The sequence below is a fragment of the Pseudonaja textilis genome, chromosome 2 (genome assembly GCF_049901715.1).
Source record: "Pseudonaja textilis isolate UNSWEBS1 chromosome 2, rPseTex1.2, whole genome shotgun sequence".
In the NCBI taxonomy this organism is placed as follows: domain Eukaryota; kingdom Metazoa; phylum Chordata; class Lepidosauria; order Squamata; family Elapidae; genus Pseudonaja; species Pseudonaja textilis.
Genome location: NC_141991.1, coordinates 66,126,337 through 66,148,522, shown reverse-complemented (window position 1 = coordinate 66,148,522; position 22,186 = coordinate 66,126,337). Strand labels below are relative to the sequence as shown.

Sequence of the window (22,186 nt, the reverse complement as noted above, 5' to 3'; positions counted from 1 at the left end):
ACTAATTTGAATCCAAGACTTTTCAGTCTGATCCTACACTATAACTGGGTATAGTTAAATGATTATTAAGAATACCTGTAAAACATTAACCAGAGATTTGTGTTGAGATCAGACAAAAACTTGTACTCTATATATGCTGAGTCAGAGTTATGGGAAAGTGCAGAAAGACTGTGAGATCAGAATGCTAAGAAATGTATCCTGAAAAGTTGGAATTGGAATGAATATCAGTTGCTCATTTCTTTTCTTTTCTTTTTTCTTTTGCTTACCGCTGGTGTTGAAATCTAACATCCCAAAAAGTTTTTGCTTTTCACGGACATAATCGATAGATGTGAAATCCTTGTTGTGATTACAGCATGGGTATATAAATTTGCAGAGGTAACTGCCGACCATTGATCAATAACCCGCAAACCAACTCATTTGGCAGGGGGGAAAAAAGTGCGAAACAGACAAAAAAACTCACTGGTGAGCAAAACCTTTTTTTGCCAACCGAAAAAGGAACAAGAGCCCAAATATCTTCACCTGAGGGGGCTTAAAGATGTTTAGGCATAAAGAGATTTCTGGAACATATGGGCAGACTGGTAGAAGGAAAGCAGGCTGGTGAATCAGGGAGATTTGCATCGGGCTTGTAAGAAGTCTGGCATGGGGAACCTTGGAGGAAGCATGTGGGTGGCTAGAAAGAAAAAAAAACCCGGAAGCTTGACAATGTGAGGAAATCACTCTGCTGCTAGCTTTCCAGTAATTTCTGGAGCATGTAAGAATTCTGGCACAAGGAGAAAATGTGGGAAGGTTGTATATGTGAGGAGCTGTTGGGAAGCATGTGGGGAACAGGATATGTGGGGAGCAGGTGCAGGTGGGCGGGGAGCAGGCAGGGAGCATGCTCAGCATTAATTCCCCTGCATTCCATTCTGTTTAATTGCTTATTAAATTCTAAGCAGACAATTATCAGCAGCAATTACAGCTCCGTGCAGTGACACAATTGCCGCTTTAGCATTTGTTAATCAAATGCTTATTTAGTACTCTGCTTTATTAGCTGTTTCTGAAAAGGAGAGCCCGATCCCTCAGACTGGGTGGGAAGGGAACTTCAGCCTTCTATCTGGCCCTAGCCTGTTATCATCTCCTTTGGGACTTTCGGTCTCTGTCACCCCAGGAGAATTCCCTCAGGAAGATTCATCATTCTACACCTGTGAAAAACTAAGCAACCGCATCCATCAGTTCTCGGGTTGTAATGGCATCCCTTCAGGGCTTCACCCACGTGGCAATCTGCTCTGTAGACAAGACGCTTCGAGTTTCAGTCTCCGGAGAACAGGGTTTGTAGGTGAAGTGGGCTACTTTAGGCAACAGCTCTGGGGATGGTGGGGAAAGAAATAAATCACAGAGGGAGGGAGAGAGAAAGGGGAAGCAGGAATTGCCACATGAGAATAGCACTACGGGCCTTTTTCAACTATTGGCTTTTGTAGAGAGAAGAGGTTGTCATTTGAGCTCTGTGTCAAGGAGCCAAATATCTTGGACCAGTCCTGTGAAGGACAATGATAGGGTCTAGTCCTTGCACCATCGCAGACAAAATTAGCAGGGGGGAGCTGTGTGGGCAAACAATCTGATTTGGTATCCATCTGGTTCTCTGCAGGATTGCTTTGTAAAGGAGGTTTTAGTATGGGGGGTGGGCATAGAGGCCTCTGAGCTTTTAATGGAGAGTCACAGCTCTTGCCCCCAACCAAACATTGCCTTACAACTGCACTCTTCAATCAAATTTCAATAGCCAAAGCCAAGGAAGAACCGGAAAGAGATAATAACGGAACTTATCAGCAGGAAATTGATCCTTCCACTTCTCTTTTATGATAATGTATGCAGTGGCTTTACATGTTTTTTGTGCATCTTGACATGGAAACTCATCAGAGAATTACAGACACCACATATGAGAGGAAAGTAGAATTAGGATTTTCCAGTGAAGAGTGTACTTGCATTATTTATTTTCATAATTGGATTGGTCATAGCTTCCCCATTCCAAATTAAATAATTTCTTTGGCTGATTTACTACCTATATAGCATTAAAATAGAGTACAAAACTACAAAAACAACTCTAAGTAGCATTCACATGTGTTTTTGTTTTTTTTAAGAAAGGTGTGATATGCTTGCCTTAGAGTTGCTCTGACAACATCCAGGGTTTTGGGGGGCGGGGGCGGGGGGAGAACATGTCTACGAGTTAGAAGCAGAGTGATTAAATAGTCTTGGATAGGATCAAAGCATCACTTTAGAGCCTTTGGGGATAATGAAAAAATTGTGTCCTTTCTTTTAAATGCAATAGCTGCTTACATTTTAATAAACAAACTGACTGCCATTCATCACTAGAAGAAAAAGCTGCCTTTAATGTTTCTTTCTCTTCAGTCTGACAGCCCAGCAAATAGTACTCTGTATGACAGCAACACGCTAGAGCAAAAATATGGCTTCAGAAATGAATAAGTTCAAATCCAATCAGTGCCAAAGATACAAATCTAAAAGATACATTGGCTCTGATATTCGCTCTGTGCTACTGCTACTGTGGACTCACTACTGCTAAAGAGAAAGTCGCGGCCAAAAAGGTTTCACCATGAATATAGTTCTTACACTCACTTTCTTTACCATGCAAAGTAAAAAGCTCATTCTGCTAATCTTCCAAGTTCTTTTTCATTATATTGGCAACATAGATGATTTTAGTACATTCGATGCAGGTTATATTGTCCATCCTCAATTTATGAACACAATTGGGGCCAGAATTTCCATTGCTAAGCAATGCTTTTGTTAAGTGAGTCGCATGCTATTTTACAACCTTTTTTTTGTCATAGCTGTTAAATGAATCATGCAGCTATTAATAAATCTGGCTCCTCTCTCCCCCACTGCCTCCCCACAATTGATTTTGCTTATTGGAAGTCACTGGGAAGGTTGCAAATGGGGATCAAACGGCTGCAGGACATTGCAATCCTCATAAATACATGCCAGTTGCCAAGCACCCAAATTTTAATCACATGATTGTGAGAACACTGCGACAATCCTGAGTGCAAGGACAGATTGTAAGTCCCTTTTTTTCAGTGCCATTGTAACTTCAGACAGGTGCTAAGTGAATTGTTGCAAGTACAGGATTACCTGTAGTGAGCAATGAAATGCTGGCTAATCTTTAAATTAAATACCTGACTCTGTGGTTTCTTCCCCAAACCCCCAAAACTTTAACCTTAGACTGTCTACTATTGACCTCACCCAATTCCAAAGAGGCCTGTAGAGGACGTGCATAAGCGCACCAAAGTGCCTACCGCCCCTGTCCTATTGTTTCTTTTTTATTTTTCTTATAAGAATCTATCTCATGTATTCAAAACTATATTCATTCTTATACCTGTATCTTGTAAGCGAGTGACAAATCAAATAAATACTAAATACCAAATCTTTGTGATCTCAAAAGGTGGAATGACCTCTGAACCTTCATCCTTGCTATCTTAATTCTCCCTGCATTTCCTATTCTCTTGGGCTAGGATTACTTTCTTAACTGAACACCAATCGGCCAGCAACTTACGGTAATTAGACTGAAGTTTTAACCAACAATTATAACTATTGAATGAGTTATTATTTACTTACATTTAAGCTTACAGTCTTAGAATAATCTCAGATCAGGCCCAAAGAAGCTTTAGGATCAGAGATGGTATTCAGCAGGTTCTGACCAGTTCTAGAGAACCGGTAGCAGAAATTTTGAGTAGTTTGGAGAACCGGCAAATGCCACCTCTGATTGGAGGTTTTACAGTATCCTTCCCCTGCCACGCCCACCAAGCCACGCCCACAGAACCGGTAGTAAAAAAAAATTGAATCCCACCACTGTTTAGGATCTCTTTCCACTGTGGATTGTCTGCATGTGGATTGTCTGCATGTTCTTAAAGAAGTCTTTGTTTCTAAACCTCATCTTCTAATTTGCACACCTGGGATAAAGAACGATAACTTCATAAGGCATTTAGAAATATGGATGACATAAACTTTAGTGGTTGTTTTTCCTATTACATTTTTACTTCACCCTTCTTCCCAAAAAATCATGGTGACTGAATTCTAATCTTTAATTAGTATAAATCTGTAAGATAAAGTTTACTGATGGAGAGGCCCTGGCCCAGGATCACCCAGTATGCTTGGAATCTGAATGCAAATGTATCCTGGTTTTTCCAAAGTAGATATGATGGCAGGAACTCTGTAATCAGTTCTGACCATTTTTAAAGGCCAAATCTTGTTATGAGATACCTGATTGGGACTCAGGCTACAGCACTGCAAGAAAAGATTAGCTGCTTTCTATTTCTTTCCCCTTATATAAAGGTGCTGATCAACACAAAGAGACAGAAAAAAACGTGATGTCATACGAGCATCAGGAAGAAAGATCTTCACTATCAGTCTCATAAATATGGCTATAGGGCAATATTCTATAGCAGTGTGGAAAATTGCTGCAGTCCCATTGAAGGGAGCTAGAAGGTTCTAAATATTACCAGGGAAAATTTATTGTGCAGCTTTTTAAAACCTAATTTGCCCAATACAAACCTACTTGGGCACTAAGACCCCACTTATGGCCAATGAATGCTTTGAGTTAAGGCATTCTTTATTTGATGTCTGGATTATAAACCATCCTCCATCCCACTTTTGTTTTGAATGCCTTTTGAAGGCATGCTTGTTCATCCAATTATTGTTTCAATTGTTGCATTTTGAATATTTCTAAATTGTTTTCTTTGCTGCTAAATTGTGTTGTTGTTGCATGAATCACTTTTCTCTCCCCCCCCCCTGCTTTTAAACTCTACTTTGGGCATCTTTGAGAGACAGCTAAACAAAGAAACAACACATACTCTGCTTTAATTTATTCTGGAATAAAGCCTCCACCAAGTAGCCACCGCCACACCTAGAAGTTACTGATTCACTCTTGAGTGATGGAACCCAGAGGCAAGGGCTTCCCAGACCTTTTTTAAGTATTGGTGCAATTTTGCACTGCATCGCCTATGCTACAGCAGTATATCATTACCACCGAAGTTTTATTTATTTATTTATTTCAATTTATCGGATGATGTGGGAGCCTTGCGCTCTGCTAGGTCAAGTTTTCTGACTGCTGGCAACGGAGAAGCAATGACGGCAAAGCGGGAGGGGGGAAGGAGAGAAATATTTAAATATAAAGCAGATAGAAGCTCTCGTAGCAACCGCTGCTGAAGTCGTCAAGAAGCACCAGCTGCGGGCTTTTGGCAGGAGAGCGGATGTTGTGGCTCTGAGAAAGCCGCAGGGTAGCGGTTGCGTGTTGCTTTGGCCGTCAAAAATATCCTCTCCTCCCCTTCTCTAGGCGTCCGAGCAGTTTCTTCTTCCCCAGGGTCTTCGGTCCGTTCGTTGTGGGGTCCCGCCGCTTTTAGCCCACCGCCGTCCCAGGCAATCCAGACCGGACGGAGCTTAGTCCCGCCAGGTGGCGGCTGCCTTGCAGCAGAGGCCTGCAGAGACGCCAGGCCTAGCAGGAGGCGGGAAAGCGCGGGCAAAAGAGCGAGCGAGGGAGCGAGCGGGATCAGTGCAGCGTGGCATGACGAGACGAGGCCCCCCGGAGAAGTGAGCTATGTCCCTTATTGGTCACACTACATTTCTTTTTCATTAGCAGTTAAATGCAGACATGAGGGATCGGCGCAGGTTCACTGGGCGCGCGCCGTGCAGCATATTCCTGCTGTGATGGATTAGCCCCAGCGGAGGCCCGGCAGCCGGGGCTTTGGGGCGGGGGAACGGGGAGGCGAAGGGGGCGGTTGTCAGCGGACCGCGGGCCTTGCAAGCCTGGCAGAGGGGGAGCCGAAAGATACCGCCTCGCCGAAGAAAGCAGAGGGGAAGAGAAAGTGCTTGGAGAAACATCCCTCTGGAAGGATTAAACCGGCTGTAAAACCCCAGACGGCCAGGAGAGGGCAGCAACGAGGGCGGGAAAACTTAACTTCGACAGATATTCCGAAGTCCCCGTGGAAGTGGAAGGATGGGGCCACAGCTGTAATTGATATGGGTTTGTGTGTCTGTGTGTGTGTGTGTGTGTGTGAGGGAGACGACTGTTTATCATACCCATTGTATCTCTGGAATAGCGTTCTTATTATCCATTTTCTTAATCCGTCTCTGTTAGTTGCTGCCCTAGTTTTGAAATAAAACCGGCAGGTTACCGTTTTTGGCATTTCCATTTATTCAGGGTTGAATCTAAAAACCTTGTCAGTATATGCAGCACTTTAAAAAAAATAAAATCTGAAATTATATTCTCTCAGCCCCATGGTTAGAACTGCAAAATCTCCCTGTTCCAAACCTCCCTGTACAGTGAGTCCTCAGTTTGCAACGGTTCTCACAGTGACCGTTCAAAGTTACAACGGCACTGAAAAAAGTGGCTTGTGACCGTTCTTCACACTGATGACTGTTGCATCATCCCCATGATCACTTGATTGACGTTGGGATGCTGGACAACTAATTTGCATCTGTGACGGTTGCAGTGTCCTCGGGGACCTTTTGCAACCTTCTGACAATCAAATCCAATGGAGAAACCGGATTCACTTAACAACCAGGTTACTAATTTAACACCTGCAGTGATTCACTTAAAAAACGTGGCAAGGAAAGTCATAAAAATGGGGCAAAACTCACTTAACAAATTTCTCACTTAGCAAGATAAATTTTGGGCTCTATGAGGACTACCTGTACTGCTGAACCACCAGCTTCTGGCTTCCCTCACTGTTGGCCCTGCTGCGTTGGGGCTTCCAGGAAGGGAAAGGAGAGCCATTGGTGGTTTTCTTTCACTCCCTAATTAGTGTTCTTAAAGTTATACATGGGGAAGAAAATGTAGGACTGTGGCCCAAGAATTTAATAGTATAATCCCACGGGTCTACTAAATAGTAGCTCCTACTAGAGTACACTGGGTAGACAAATGGCTACTGCAATTTGCTTGATACAGGGGTGTTCAAATGGCAGGGGTTTGTTTGTTGATGGGTATCACCCTATTTAGAAGACTTAATTCCTGTCCGCCAGGATCTGCCCTGATTTTCAGTAGGCTTCTGGACCCTATTCAAGGTGTCGGTGATTACATGTAGTCCTCGACTTACAACATTTCATTTAGTGCCCTTTCAAAGATGTGGCGGCATTGAAAAAAGTGACTTATGACTGTTTTTCACAGTTACGACCTTTGGTCATGTGATCAGAATTCAGATGCTTGGCAACCGGTTCATATTTATGTCGGTTGCCGTGTCCCAAGGTCATGTGATCCCCTTGTGTGACCTTCGGACAAGCAAAGTCAATGGGGGAAGCCAGTATCACTTTACAACGGGGTTACTAACACATCAGCGGCAGCGATTGAGTTAACAAGTGAGGCAAGAAATGTCGTAAAAGGGGGGCAAAATTCACTTAACAGATGTCTCACTTAACAACAGAAATGTTGGACTCAATTGTGGTCAGAAGTTGAGAACTACCTGTACTTACTTATAAAGCTCTTTCCCACGATGGCCCTTTTGCCTTGCGGAGTAGACTAGCCTTCTTCGTGTGTGGAGTCTTCCTGACTTGCTGAATCCAACAGGGAGAGGAAGTTCAAGTTCACTCTTGAAAGAAATGGGGACTGAGAAGGGTAGGAGGCTGGGATACAGGGAGTGGCTTTCTCTGTAGTATTTGAACCCCTGTGGGATTCAATTTTTTTCACTACCGGTTCTGTGGGTGTGGCTTGGTGGGCGTGGCAGGGGAAGGAGACTGTAGAATCTCCAGTCAGAGGTGGGATTTGCCGGTTCTCCGAACTACTCAAAATGTCCGCAACCGGTTCTCCGGAACTGGTCAGAACCTGCCGAATACCCACCTCTGGTCCCCTGTCTCTGGAACAGCTCCCCCAATTCCCCCTCTAAGATTAGAGGTTACCTACTTTGAAGATGATAAAAACACTTTTATAGAGCATTTAGACTCACTTCGGTTTGTTTATAGTGATTAGTAATTTTCATTATTTATTGAACATATGAATGGATTTTATTATTTTATTGATGTTTAATCTTCTATGCTGTAAACCAGGTGGAAGCGGAAGAATTAGCGGCTATATATTTTGGTAAATAAACGAGCTAAATAAATACAGGGACATAAACTAAATTAATATTTGGTTTAAGTGCTAATCAACAAGTCTGAATCATAGCAGCTAACTCTATTAGTGATAAGGAGATTAACCACCAAATCTGAGTGAAGTTGCTTATTAGTTGTGCATGACAAATTTTGCATTAGTTTTTGTTTATTTATAAATCAAATTTATAGGCTGCTCAACTCACAGCGACTCTTATGTGATCTGAAGAGCCCAGCAGTGACTACAAAATGCAGTTTATTTTGATAGGTTTCCAGTATTTCAGACCGAGAAAAGCTTATGGCAAATACAGAATCAGCATAACTATTTTTATCTAATAAATATTTATATCAGTTGGAAAGAATGTGATCATCTTTAGTGAGATGGCTGAATCTCATAACCAGAGCAGTGGTTGTAACTCATAATACCCAAATCAGTGTGAATGACATTATGGCTTGGTTTTAGCTTATTATCAGGGGGAACTTTAAATTCTCTACAAGTAAAGAGTTGAATCTAAGGCAGATTTTTTTTTTGCCGCACATCACAACAATACTGATTTACACCATGAAGAAAATCCTAATAATCTCCTAAGAACATCAGTGAAGCTATGAGATGGGATGGATAAAAGGTGACTCATATTCAGAAGTCTTCTGTTCTAAGGCTTGTATCCTTAATCTATTTTTACAGAACTGAACCAGCAGCATGCCATCAGTATCTTTCCTGCTAGGAAAGTATTGCTGTCAAGTATCCATATCAGTAGGCATAATCACTGAAATGTACCAGACAGCATATCCTATCATTTCTATGCCAAGAGAGTAAATAGAACCATAAACATAACCAAATCATTATAGCTGTGACACCCCCTCTGGTATGCATAATAAGCAGGTCGTTTTCAGTGATCATATATGTTCACCTTGTTTATGCATCTCAAAATGCTTGGTATCTTTCTTCAGTTTAGGTTGTGGTTGTTTTTTTTACTTTTTCCATTAAGAATTACTGGTAAATATCAACGAATGAGAAGTGTTGCCATGCGATGAAAGGAATAAGATATCTGTAACACCATCAAACGTCAACGTCTGCCTATCCCACAGGTCCAAGGGAAGGCCACAATAGGTGGACAAACGTGACAAATCCTTTCTGAATATCTGGCTGACTGTGTGATGAAAAACAATACCGTCTTTCTACAGATCCTTTGCTGTCTGTGGAGTTGGATGCATATATGGTGGAGGCGGGTGGGGTGGCTATTGTAAAAGCATGAGCACCTGTATTAGTTGAGGCAGCAACAGGGTGACTACATGTGATAACTGCAGTGGCTTTTATTTTTGTTACAGAGCAGTTCAACTTGTAGTTGATCAAAGATCACTAAACAGCTGCTGTCATTTTGATGACATTGAAAAAGGTGAAATCTTGTTTCACAGAGCTTTCATTTTAGATGCTGATGGATCCAGTGGAGGAAGGACACTGGGCAAATTAAACTCAAGGATTGACATAAAGTGTGCAATTTTGGGGAAATCACACCACTAAATATCAGCATCACCCTATAACTATATTTTTTTCAACTTGAGAGAGAGGGATGCTGCAATGCTTTGGCACATAAGGAGCTCTCTATCTGATCCACTTGTTTTGCATTCAGAGCCTTCTCTAGTGTCCTGTTTTGAGGAATACAGGTAGTCCTTGACTTACAACAGTTCATTTAGTGACTGTTCAAAGTTACAATGGCACTGAAAAAACCATTTGACCATTTTTCATACTTATGACCATTGCAGCATTCCCATGGTCACATCATCAAAATTTGGATGCTTGGCAACTGGTTTATATTTATGATGGCTGCAGAGTCCTGAGATCACATGATCCCTTTTTGCAACAAGCAAAGTCAACGAGGAAGCCAGGTTCACTTAACGACTGTGTTACTAACTTAACAACTCCACTGATTTACTTAACAGCCGTGGCAACCAAAGTCGTAAAATGGAGCAAAACTCATTTAGCAAATCACTGGGCAACATAAATTTTGGGCTCAATTGTGATCGTAAGTTGAGGACTACCTGTACTAAGCAATATTCTAGCTATCGGTGCTTCTGAATACACTCCACAAAGACCACGAACTCTTTCCCTGCAGGATGTAAATTCTGATTCTTCAGCGCCTGCTCTAATGCCATTGCTACCTCACCAGTTTCTAATTATTCTGTTTCTGTCACCCAACACAGATGCTCAACAAAGCGCCACCGTGCCCATTCCTGTGCCTGGCTCTGGCTCGGACCTGCTCCCCCACTTCCTGCTGGAACCTGATGATGTTTATATTGTCAAAAACAAACCCGTGACGTTGACATGCAAGGCCCTGCCTGCCACCCAAATTTACTTCAAATGCAATGGTGAATGGGTGCACCAAGGGGACCACATCATACAGCGCAGCAAGGATAAGAGCACCGGTGAGCGCTGAAAGGGCATTGAGACAGCCTATCAAAGAGAAGGAAAAGGATAGTTAGGTGGGACATACAAACATTGAGCTGAATAACATAAGGAAATCTGTTGGGTATCAGCATATGTTAAATTTAGCAGCTTCCCTTGTTTTCTGCACATTTATTGCACCTCTGCAGAGTTGTGATGTGTCTCTAACTCTGTTTGGAGCCCCTGTAACCAATTAAATGTTCTTTCTAATTTTTTTTTACTGCTTGATATTTCCGCAGGCCTTCCCCTCATGGAGGTACGGATAGATATCTCGAGGCAGCAAGTGGAGAAGATCTTTGGTTTGGAAGAGTACTGGTGTCAGTGTGTGGCCTGGAGTTCCTCCGGGACCACCAAAAGCCAGAAGGCCTTTGTGCGCATTGCGTGTGAGTGATTTCTCTTATCGGCAGTCATTCGCCTCAGTTCCGGTGCTTTCCATCCATTTGCCAGCAGGCTCTTTGGCTCCAGTGAGGAAGAGTCGTGGCACAAGTGCTGTGTGTGCACTAAGAATCACGGGTGCAACAGTGGCATTGTTGGGGACCAGATGAGTCTGCGCCACTGAAGAAGCAGCCTGGGGAGTCTGTATTATTGTCATTACACCACTCTGAGTTTCTTTTCTTTCTAGACTTGAGGAAGAATTTTGAGCAGGAGCCGGTGGCCAAAGAAGTCTCAATTGAGCAGGGAATTGTGCTGCCTTGCCGCCCTCCAGAGGGGATTCCACCTGCTGAAGTGAGTACTGCACACAGCATTCTTATTTTGGGCCAATGTGAGGAAATTATTGAACGCTCAGGTGATACAATAAACCCCAGACAGCTGGATGGGATCCCCAGACAGGAGGATGCCGAATCTTTCCTCTTGCCTTTGGCACCTGCAGCTCCTGCCAGCGACCTAGGCTGGGTCCTTGGTGTGCCTGTCCCCTACCTGCTGCTTAATAGACTGCAGCTTCTCTCTTCTTTAAGCTTTCTCGCGTTGACTCTGTCCCTCCCTCGGCCAATGTGCATGTTTTCTTTTGGAACACATTTCAGCCACCATGTTTTAAGGCTTCCGACCCAAATCAAACCAGAACCACATGCGACTCTTTGTGTTTTCTGAAGGTGGAGTGGCTGCGCAATGAAGAACTCGTAGACCCAACCCTGGACCCCAATTACTACATTACGCTGGAACATAGCCTGGTGGTAAAACAAGCTCGCTTAGCTGACACGGGCAACTATACCTGCGTGGCCAAGAACATAGTAGCTCGCCGTCGCAGCTCACCTGCCACTGTCACTGTCTATGGTAGGACCTCTTCAGGGAATAGGGAAGGTGACCCTGAGAAAAAGGGACACGCGTTGTTTTAATAACCCCTCCTGTGCATGAATCCCACCCTGCTCCAAGTTTTGTTCAGTTTGCAGAAGAAGGGGGGAAGATGGACGATAATAGGATGGGATGCTTTCAGTTATTATTATTTTTTTTCCTGTTGGTTGGGGGAGAGTAACGTTACCCCAAATATTGACACCTTGCTCCTCCTTGGGTTATGCTATGCACAGTTGTTTTGGGGATGTGAAGAAGAGCTTTGGAAGGAAGGAATTCTCCTGCAGATGAGGGTCATAGATCGCACCTTCTCAGACAAGGAGAAGGAAGGTTGAATTGTAAATATGACTTAAGGAGCAAGTTACGCTCTTGCGGAATACAACAGAGGAAAGCAACAGGACCCTTTCCCTGTTCCTCTAAGTGTTTGCCCCTCTACTTGTGACGCCTCCTTGCATATCCCCATGTTTTCTTGTGTATTCTCCCCAAGCTGTTCATACACACAAATACACCCAGGAATCCTGAATTCTGGAGCCAGCAATTTTGTCCCCAAGACAATGAAAAGGCTTGGCTGCCCCTCTAGGCTTGAAAAGCAGTCTGCTGCCAATGGGGGTGCCAGCTCAGTCTCCCTACCAGCTCTCCCAGGGCAGTCTTTGCGAGCTCTAGCTGATGCTGTCCCTTCCCCCCAGTGAATGGAGGCTGGTCGACGTGGACGGACTGGTCAGCCTGTAGCACCAGCTGTGGACGGGGCTGGCAGAAGCGGAGCCGGAGCTGCACCAACCCAGCGCCACTCAACGGGGGGGCCTTCTGTGAGGGCCAGAATGTGCAGAAAAGTTCCTGCGCCACCCTGTGCCCAGGTACTGCCTCTGCCACCCCGTGGGCCTGCTCCCATGGTTCAGTTTGCTGTGCTCCTTAGACTCCAGGCCCCTCGCCCAAACCCCCTGCCCAGAACAGTGGAGAGAGGCTTAAGAAGCCCACATCTGTGAAGCCTGTCATCATTTGAGCTGATCCACCTACTTCTGCTAATCTTCCTCACTCACAGTTCTAGACTTTTTTCTCTGTTTCACCACCATCCCCCGATGTGGGGTGCTCCCTGTTCCCACGGTTCTGCTTAAGCTACGCTACTTCAACCATACTTTCTCTCTCCCATTGCCCTGTTTCCAAATCCAGCTGTTTTGATTGTGAATACGGAAGGATGTTGAGTGTGCCTGTGTTTTAACTCTTGGAAGCAGCAGCTCAAAAACACTTGGCTCTTGCCTTGCTTTCCCCTTCCTTCCCATTTGCTCTACTTGTCTCCTTCAACCCATCCATGTGTCTGTGTTTGTCCTCTCCTATCTCGTAATTCTTCTGAGGCACGTCACAAAGTGGAGTAGAACTCTTTTTTTTCCACCCACCCACCCCCAGTAGGGTAGCTTCAGTGGCTGCCCCAAGACGTACAGTCCTGGCCCTTTCTCCACCAAGGAGACATAGCTCAAGAGCATTCTCGTGGACTATGAGAGTGTTAGAGCGACGCCTGCTGGGATGTGGTGGGGTAGGGTGGAACAAGGGGAAAGATGTAGAGTTTAGTGGCGGATAAGGAAACCGTTGAGTTAGATTTTTGGTTAGTAAGTATTTATACTGCTTCCTTCTAACTGGCAGTACCTGGTGGTTGGTCAGCCTGGAGCTTGTGGTCTGTATGTGGTGCGGACTGTACACATTGGCGCAGCCGTGAATGCTCTGATCCAGTGCCTCGTAATGGTGGGGATGAGTGCCAGGGGCCTGAACTGGAGACCCGCAACTGCACCAGTGAATTGTGTACGCATGGTGAGTTCCCGCCTTTTTCTTCCTCTTTGGGAACAACTAGACCGCTGTTACGGGAGATGTAAAAGGATGCGGTGACCAGGGTAGCAATTTGCATATTGTCAAGTTTTAAAAAAAAGCATAATCAGAGAGGGGACCTAAGACCATATAACACTTGCCTATGCTAATTTATACATATGCTTACATGTTTAGTAATTATTACAGTTTAAACACACAAAATGTAGTTTGTCATACCTGGGAAGACTGCGATCAGATTATTTGTATGCCAACTTTCCAAATGCTTATTACTAACGGGTAATTAATAAATCATCAAATTGTTGATGGGAAATTTCAAGAGCCCCAATTCCTCTTCTTTAAAAACAGGCAGCCCAATCTCACAGTCAGGCTAGTGGATGCCTTCAAACAGAACACTGCCCTCTTGGAGAAAGGCAGCGAGTGTTCTGAATGTTGAAAAACCCCTGCAGAAGGCAGAAGGCCGACCAGGGTCTCCCGCTGAGGTTTGCTCTGAGTGGCTGGGCATTCATTCAGATGGAGATATCAGGGCAGCCAAGCCTGTCAACTCCAGTCCGCCTACCCACTCACGCAGGAAGAAACAGCTCATTGCCTTGTGCAGACCGGTTCTTAGCATGAGCTTATGGCCATGGGCAATAAAGTAAGAATCCACCTTAATTGTGGCCACTCCTGCCGCACCAGCCCATCTCCCTCTTTCCTCATTCCCAAGATGACAGTCCAGAGTTGCCTCCCGAAAAGATGAGCTCCTTATTTGAAGCCTGGTGTGTCACCCTAGAGAATAGCTAGTTGGACTCCAGGAGGGAGAGCTTTGTGAAGGCACAAGGGAGAGGAAGAGTGAGTGACAGACCCCATCCTGGCTCATTAACTAACTAGCTGGCTAAGTCTCCTGGGGCTTTTCTCTTCCTCTTATATCAAATTAACGTTTTCACAGTTGACGTGAAAGCAGGGTTCATCTTCCCTCCCGGGGCAGCTCACCCTGAATGTTTGACCTAGCCGGTGGTAGGGATGGGGGCGGAATTTCGAAGGACAGGAGGGCAAATATCTAAATCACATAAATTACTTCCCTCCCTGTACATTTCTTCTTAAAACTACTATAAACTCATATTTGAATATCTGCTTGTTTCTGTAATACAGAAATATTGCTTTCTTGTACAGTATATCCTCCTGTTCACCACTCCCAAATAGTCGCTATTTTCTAGTCTTTTGTTTGTCTGCCTCTCGGTGGATGCTTCAAAGGACGGTCTTGTGCAGTTAACATTTGGTTCATCTTCATGGCCAAACAAAGGGGCAAGGGGAAGGGCAAGGAGCGAATAATCCATTCTCCCAAATAAAGACTTACTCTTTTACTCAGAAATTACTACATGGAGGTGGGTGCCGTGTTTCTAAACGCAATTTCACTTGCCTATCCTTCATGGCATTCCCCACTGTGATTCCTGTTATGATCCCCTGTCTGAGATGTGGTATGGCGTGTCTCCACCAACAACTGAAGATACTTGGCTTGCCTGGATGGTGTTTGATAATCAGTATGATTAGGTATACTTGGTGATTACAAGTAATTGTATTTAAGCATCATGATTATTAACTATTAATAATTATTTATAGGTAGAATAAATTGCATTTTGTGGCAACCTAGGACCATGCGGTTCTGTGAAGTGGTTGTGATTGTAGCTGAAATGACTCAGGCTTTTCTTTGAGGTATGGACAATCTCAGTTTTTTGTGAACAGGCATATGATGGGTCACTGGCGTTATGATGAGAATTGCCAGGTTTATGGTGACAGGAGAAGGGAGATTGACAATGTGCTGCTCTTTCCCAGTTTGAGCCTGTGGACCTCTTCTCTGGATCTCGGGAATAGGATTGCTGATTAAGATTGTCTTGGTGATAAACACCAAGTCGACTTGCAATAAGACCGTGTTCATCCACAACTTGTAGCTGATGAGCAGACAAACCTGGTTCAGTGAAGTGAGAATTATGACCCTTGTGAATAAACTTTTCCACCTTTCAGATGTACCATAATCTAGACTCGAAGCCCATGTTGATATTTAAAGACATCTTGTATGTGACCAAGGATTCCACTTTAGAAGTGGCCATGTGTGAATTTATGTTAAATTGGGGCAGAGAAACAAGTCAAGGATCTTGTTCATGTCAAGGTCACCCTGCTGCCTGACAGAATCCTTGCCCAAGCGGCTCAACCTTCTCATTCCTACCTGTTATGTGATTTTAATTTCAAGGCTCTTGGGTCTGTGTCAGGTGAAGCTTAGGTATGCATGAAGACCGTGTGTTTGTCCAAGGAAATCTCAAGCTTGACATGTATAAACAGCCATGTGATGAATCTTGATTTCGCCTTGAAGCTGTGACATAGTGATCGGAACACAGAGCTTGCCTCTCTGAGCCTTTTGCCACTTCAGACACCATCATCTGGGTCCATGTTGGGTGAATAGACTGATTATCCCAACATGTCTTAGATCTGGAGTAGTTCCAGAAACCGGAGTTTTCCCTGTGACCTTGCAGGCAGTTCCACTGAGTATGCAGTTAGCCGCCAGTACCATGAGGAAAACTAGGCCCTTGTTGTGACTGCTTCTTTCTTTGTTTGCTGATCCTGAATAGCAGGGAGCTCTGGGAGATGAAGAGGCAGAAGTACGCATGGAACACCCAGTGGAGGAAGGTGAAAAGTGATTTTTACTGAGCACAGGTAGAAGCCCAAGTTGCAGCCTTACTGTGGCAGAAACCGAGGTGAATTGTTACGATTTCTTCTGCCTTATTTCATTGATAGGCTGTTAATCAATGGCTTCATCTAGGGCAGGCAAGCCCTTTTTGGAGTGTGTGGTGCTGGCCATGTGATCAGTTTACAGAGCACAGGACTTTTTCGATAAAGTCCTTCAGATTTGTTGAAGTCTTGACTTTTCATGGGGAAAATCTGATGGACCGATTGGGACAATATCTTACCATGTTTAATTAAGTCTCAGGTGTGATTTTAGCTTATCTGTGGCCTCCTGTGGCATATGGGCGAGCATGTCCTGTTGACTCCAAAACGTACTTTCTTTTGGGTGGAGATGATGCCAACAGACCTGAAAAAGTCTGTGGTGTGCCACTTCCTTAACAGGTGTCCTCTCTGGGTCCATCAACGCTTGACAACTATCCTCCTGTTTCTAACTTGTGTGTACAAGGAACATTTTAGAGGAAGTGATTACCTGCACCCTTTTCCCTCAAGTTCCAACTCTGGGAAGGAATGAAGATGGCATTAATTGCTTATGTGGATGATCTTGTAATGGACTGTGAGAGTAACTTTCAGAAACGAGACGAGGGGTCACAGGCTAGACAATGATCCGATAAACTAAATCTGAGTCCCAAATGGGATGGGGGGGGGCGGGGGAAAGTACCTTTGAAGGGATCTTCTCTAGTTCTATGGAAAGTTAAGGCAGGGAGGAGGGAAGTGCTTTCAGACTTGCAGGATTCTCTTATTGTAACCTTACAATAAAGGTAGTATCATACTCATGGTTTTGGGTTCCTGTCCAGACTACCTTGAAGGGCCGTCAAATCTTTAGCAGGATCTAAATGGAGGTTATGCACCTCTTCTAGTCCCATTGGACCTTTCAGTAACTCATATTGATGTCCTGGACAATCTAAGGAGGTTGATAACAGGCATTGGTGTATGGTGGTTCTGTTCTTTCCTTAATATATAACCGGCTTCTATGAGAATAAGAACCAGCATATACATTATTTTAACAATATCACAAAAGCTTTTCAGCTGGAACTGTTGGGGGAGAGGAGGGAAGTAGGAGTCTTCCCTGCTTTACATCCCAATCCAGCATTCTGTTTGAGAGACACACAGATTCCTGACTAATACTGGTTACTATTATAAATGAGCCGCTGGTGCCCTTCAGATATGGCAGGTTTCACTGTCCCCCAAACAAGGTAAGTTTGAAATGCAGCACATCTGAAAAGAATCGTGTTAGGGAAGGCTATATAATTAAATAGGGTGATGTATTAAATATGTTGATAATACATTTCTTAGGGGAATCTCTCCCCCTCCCCACCTTCTGTGTTGATAGCATTATTTTAGCTATTATGAAAGCTGACCCTTACAAATATTCCTAAAATATACCGCTTGTTTTGCAGCTTCCATCTGAATTTCTCTAACAGCCTTCTTGAAAATGTGGTCTTCCCTTTCTAAGTGGAAAACCTGAAATTAAGCTCCTGGGTCCTGCAGTTCTCTTATTCTTTTGCCTTTTTCTTTCCAAAATGTTCTCTGTATGAGAATAGACCTACGGCTGCAAGGAAGTGGTCAAGCAGAATTTCTTCTGAAAAACAGAGTACAGGCACAAGATCCTTGATGGGCCATATATGATCAGCCCAATGGGAAGCAGTGCACTCCAGTCCAGACCTTCTCCTTACAAATTCCATTCCCTCGCAGACTCCATGGATAGCAGATCTTGCACATCATGTCAATGAGTCTTAGATTCATTCTTCTGGAGCAAACACAATTATTTCTTACTGCATACTAGAGCTTGGCATTGGATTCAGTGTGCATCCCTCCTCTGTTCTCCTTTCCAGAAACTGGTGGCTCTGAGGATGTGGCTCTGTATGTTGGCTTGATTGCTGTAGCCGTGTGCTTGGTATTGCTGCTTCTAGTGGTAACCCTTGTCTACTGCCGGAAGAAGGAAGGGCTGGATTCAGATGTCGCTGACTCTTCTATTCTCACGGCTGGCTTCCAACCAGTTGGCATCAAGCCCACCAAAGCAGGTGAGTATCCATCTGCTCTTGGCACAAGTGCTGTATGGTAGATACTAACCCTTTTGGGCTCAGGAATGTGGATAAAGCAGTTATTTTGGAACCACATTAAAATCTCCTCTAAATTTTCCAGGTGTTATTAGAGAGGCGGCTTTTCTTTCATTCATCTTTCTGTAGGAGTAAGGAAGAACGTAACAACAGTGCTTCTGACCATGCCCCTAAACTTTTATTATATCAGTAGAAAAGGAACATGAGCAGTGGAAACATGCAGGATAAATACAGCAACAGCTGCTTTGCAGATGAGAGATAAATTGTTGAAGGTAGAGGATTGCTGGCATACAGGTGGACCTTGCTCGCCTGACCTTTCTCTTCATCATAACTACACCAATGAGATTTGGAAAAAAAGTCTTCCATTAGCTCAGTGAAAAGCTTTGCCTACCTTAAATTGCAGCATGGTGCACTGCCTCCTTCAAAATCCACGTGTATCCTATGCTGTCAACTAAAACAAAAGCTAAGCCTAAAACATCATGGTTTAAGGAGCTTCCAGGCTGGGGTAGAGGCTTCTCAGTTTTGAAGCCTTTTCATTTATTTATTTGTATAATAAACTTGCATGCCACCCATGTCACCGAAGTGACTTTAGGCGGCTTATGAGCGTTCATGATGCAGATAGGTTTTAATAAATCCAAACTGCATTCCTAACATGTGAGAGGGAAAGGAAAAAGGGAAGTGCGGTGAGTTTGATTTGGTTTACCCATTTTAACATTTCCCCACCAATTTTTCCAACTTTTTGGGCCTGTCTCCTTGTACAACCCAGATGGAAGGGCAGCTTTCAGGTGAGAAAAACAAACACACACCCGTTTTTGTTCTGCTCTTGAATGTCTGTTATCCTAATTCTTACCAGCTGGAAGCCAGAACTACCAAGGAGATAAACCACCAAGACTTCAGAAGTTGGCATGTCAGAAGCCTTTATAATGGATGGGGCAGTCATGCCCTGTCTACAGTCTTCCAAGGTCTTCGGTGTAGCTTTTGCAGATGCCATTATCCTGCTGCTCAGGGGTGCTAGCCTGGGAAGACCGGTGTAGTTGTTTCCTGTTGCCTCTTCAGAGTTTCTCCAAAGAGAACACTGTGCAAAATACAAGAACATTCTTCTGGTTGCTCACCACCCAAACCCCTTGCTGGTTATTACTCCAATCTTTCAGAACAAGTTTAGGAAAGCAGATTAGATAAGATCCAATAGTTAAGAAACATTTATTTCTGGTGTGAAGTAGTTGCAGAAATGATATACTCTTTCTGGTATATCTCAGTTATGCTGATTATGACTAATCATAACCATCGCTCCTCTCTTTCTCTCTGTGAATGCCAGATTAATACCATAGGGAAAGAATCAAAGAAATATAACCAAATGTTCCAGTATTTGCGAGATGGTTGACACTATTTTGCTCTTGAGATTTCAAAGAGTCTATACAAAATGCCACACCACACACACACATCCATCAGGACAAATACCTGACCTTTTGGAACCAAGCCATAGAATGCACATACGTTCACACATATAGACAGCTCGGTTTCAGGTCAAGGAAGGATCCCCTTTATTACACCACCCTCCCATATTGTGAATCATGATCTTAGAAGCATTCCTTTTTACAGTCTGATAAGTGACAAGATATGAAAATGACACGTGTATTCTGTTGGTCTACATTTGGACTGCACAGATGGTTTCTGTAAGCTCTATTAACCCAAAACTCTGAGCCTAAAAAAGGAGATTACATCGCATCTTTAAAAAGCTGTCTTTGGGAAATAAAATGCATAACCTTATTAATGCAGAAAATGATGGTCTGAACAGAGATCTTTGTTTCTCGGGTCATTGCAACAGTCTGTTACCCCTGCTGGTTAATGTATTTTATGCAATACTGTCTGATGAGATAATGTTTTGTGATTAGGCTGCTACATCCTTGAGGTGACTCAAAATATCCGCATTTGCATCTATAAAGTAATCTAGCTTTCTGCAATATTAAGAATGAGCTAGGTTTTCCATTCTGCCAAGGAAGATTTTTTTTAATGCTTTGAAACAAGATGTGTGTCTTTACCACCTCAACGGATCCCGTTATCATCTCCATCTTTCTCTCCCACAGATAATTCCCACCTATTGACCATCCAGCCTGATCTGAGCACCACTACCATGACCTACCAAGGCTCACTATGTCCACGCCAGGATGGGCCTGGCAAGTTCCAGATTGGCAATGGGCACCTGCTTAGCCCCTTGGGCAGTGGACGCCACACTCTTCACCACAGCTCTCCCAGTGCTGATCCAGTAGACTTTGTCTCACGATTCTCCACCCAGAGTTTCTTCCGCTCCTTGCCCAGGGGTGGTGCCAACATGGCGTATGGAACATTCAACTTCTTGGGTGGACGTTTAATGATCCCCAACACAGGTGAGGTTGGCAAGTAGGGAAAATATAGGGCTGGCAATATGGAGGGTGGCTATAATGGGAGCAGCAAAGCTTCCCGATGCTCTAATTCTCCTCTGGATCATTACTTAAGAGGATGCATCCAAGGGAAAGGGTTTTTCTTTTTAGGCTGGATTCCTACATGGGGAAAAAAAATATATTTCCATAGATAAACTCAACACAAGAAGATACACTGTTTCCCCCTGGGATTTCTTAGAAGGAGGGGATTGCTCATTTCCTTTTCCTTGCCTCTTTTAGCTAAGCAGCCTTTGACCAAAACCCATTCTTCAGTGTCAGCTTGCCTGCAAGCAGTGGGTGATACCCCTTGAGCCATCTCATCTCTGTCTTATTTAGGTGTCAGCTTGCTCATCCCACCTGATGCCATCCCACGGGGGAAAATCTATGAAATCTACCTAACGCTGCACAAGCAAGAGGATGTGAGGTACATATCTCAGAAATCCTGGGATACTTAACTTAACCTATATTTATCGATAATTTATCATACCCACAGTGTGCTCCTTACGTCTCCGTTTTTGTCAAACTTCATTGGGAACCCTTTCTATCCTCTAATTTGAAACCAGGTATATACCCCTGTGAGATTCAAAGGATGTTGTGGGTACCTGTGTGTCAACTGATATACACCGTGGTCTTGCTAATCTGCAGTCCTGCAGATGGACATGCCAAGATTAGTTTCTGCTGATGTAGTGGGTACCACTGTACATAGACAACATTGTCTCCTCTCAACCCTTTGTATTGTTGGCGGTTCTCAAGCCTGCCATGGTATGGTATGAAATAAACACCGGTGTAAAATAAACAATCAATTCACTTATGAGTTCATAGGGACAGAGGCAGTCTTGAAGATAGGGCATGAAAATAGTTTTCATTGAAAGGAGTGGAAACGTTCCCTGCATCAAGCTCATAAGGGGAAGATAATATAATAAGGAGGATACAACCTTCATTAAGACCAACAAGCCATTTCTAGAGGTATTTATGCTGCAGTGGCCATGATATTTTAAAAATATTATTTTCTTTAATGTTTGTCTCCTGGCTCCTTGCAACTCATTCTTCCTTGTTCTCATCGCTCAGGACTGTGTCAGCAACAAGCATAGATATAACCCACAGCCATGCGGGCATATTTACTTCCCAGAATCCCCTTGGTGCTGTTTAAGGGCAGAGATGATAGATTTGATGGGGATGTCTAAATTGGGCCTGCCCTCAAACATTCAGGATAATCGCCTTGTTAAAAAAAGGCAATGGATCTGCCAGCAGAAAGCATCCTGCAGACTGCCCAAAGTCGAATAACTGGCTACCAGAGTTTAGCTACTGTCCCAATCCTTTTCTCTTCCCAGTTTCTGCTGGAAGAAACTTGATCAACGGCGCCATTTGTTCTTGTATTGTGAAAACTCTTG

General features: G+C 43.8%; 1 protein-coding gene across 2 annotated transcripts in view; it reads left to right on the top strand.

Moving 5' to 3' along the window:
• UNC5A (unc-5 netrin receptor A) overlaps positions 1-22,186 on the top strand; it is a 96,654-nt gene that overhangs the window by 66,803 nt on the left and 7,665 nt on the right. Inside the window, exons 2-10 of one of the 2 annotated variants that reach the window (XM_026721100.2) lie at positions 10,264-10,485; positions 10,744-10,887; positions 11,127-11,230; positions 11,596-11,776; positions 12,478-12,645; positions 13,427-13,591; positions 18,154-18,342; positions 20,463-20,762; positions 21,132-21,219. In XM_026721100.2, the coding sequence (XP_026576885.1) occupies positions 10,264-10,485; positions 10,744-10,887; positions 11,127-11,230; positions 11,596-11,776; positions 12,478-12,645; positions 13,427-13,591; positions 18,154-18,342; positions 20,463-20,762; positions 21,132-21,219 (1,561 nt within the window). The remainder of the gene's footprint in view (positions 1-10,263; positions 10,486-10,743; positions 10,888-11,126; positions 11,231-11,595; positions 11,777-12,477; positions 12,646-13,426; positions 13,592-18,153; positions 18,343-20,462; positions 20,763-21,131; positions 21,220-22,186) is intronic. The other variant, XM_087924190.1, reaches the window with a different exon arrangement.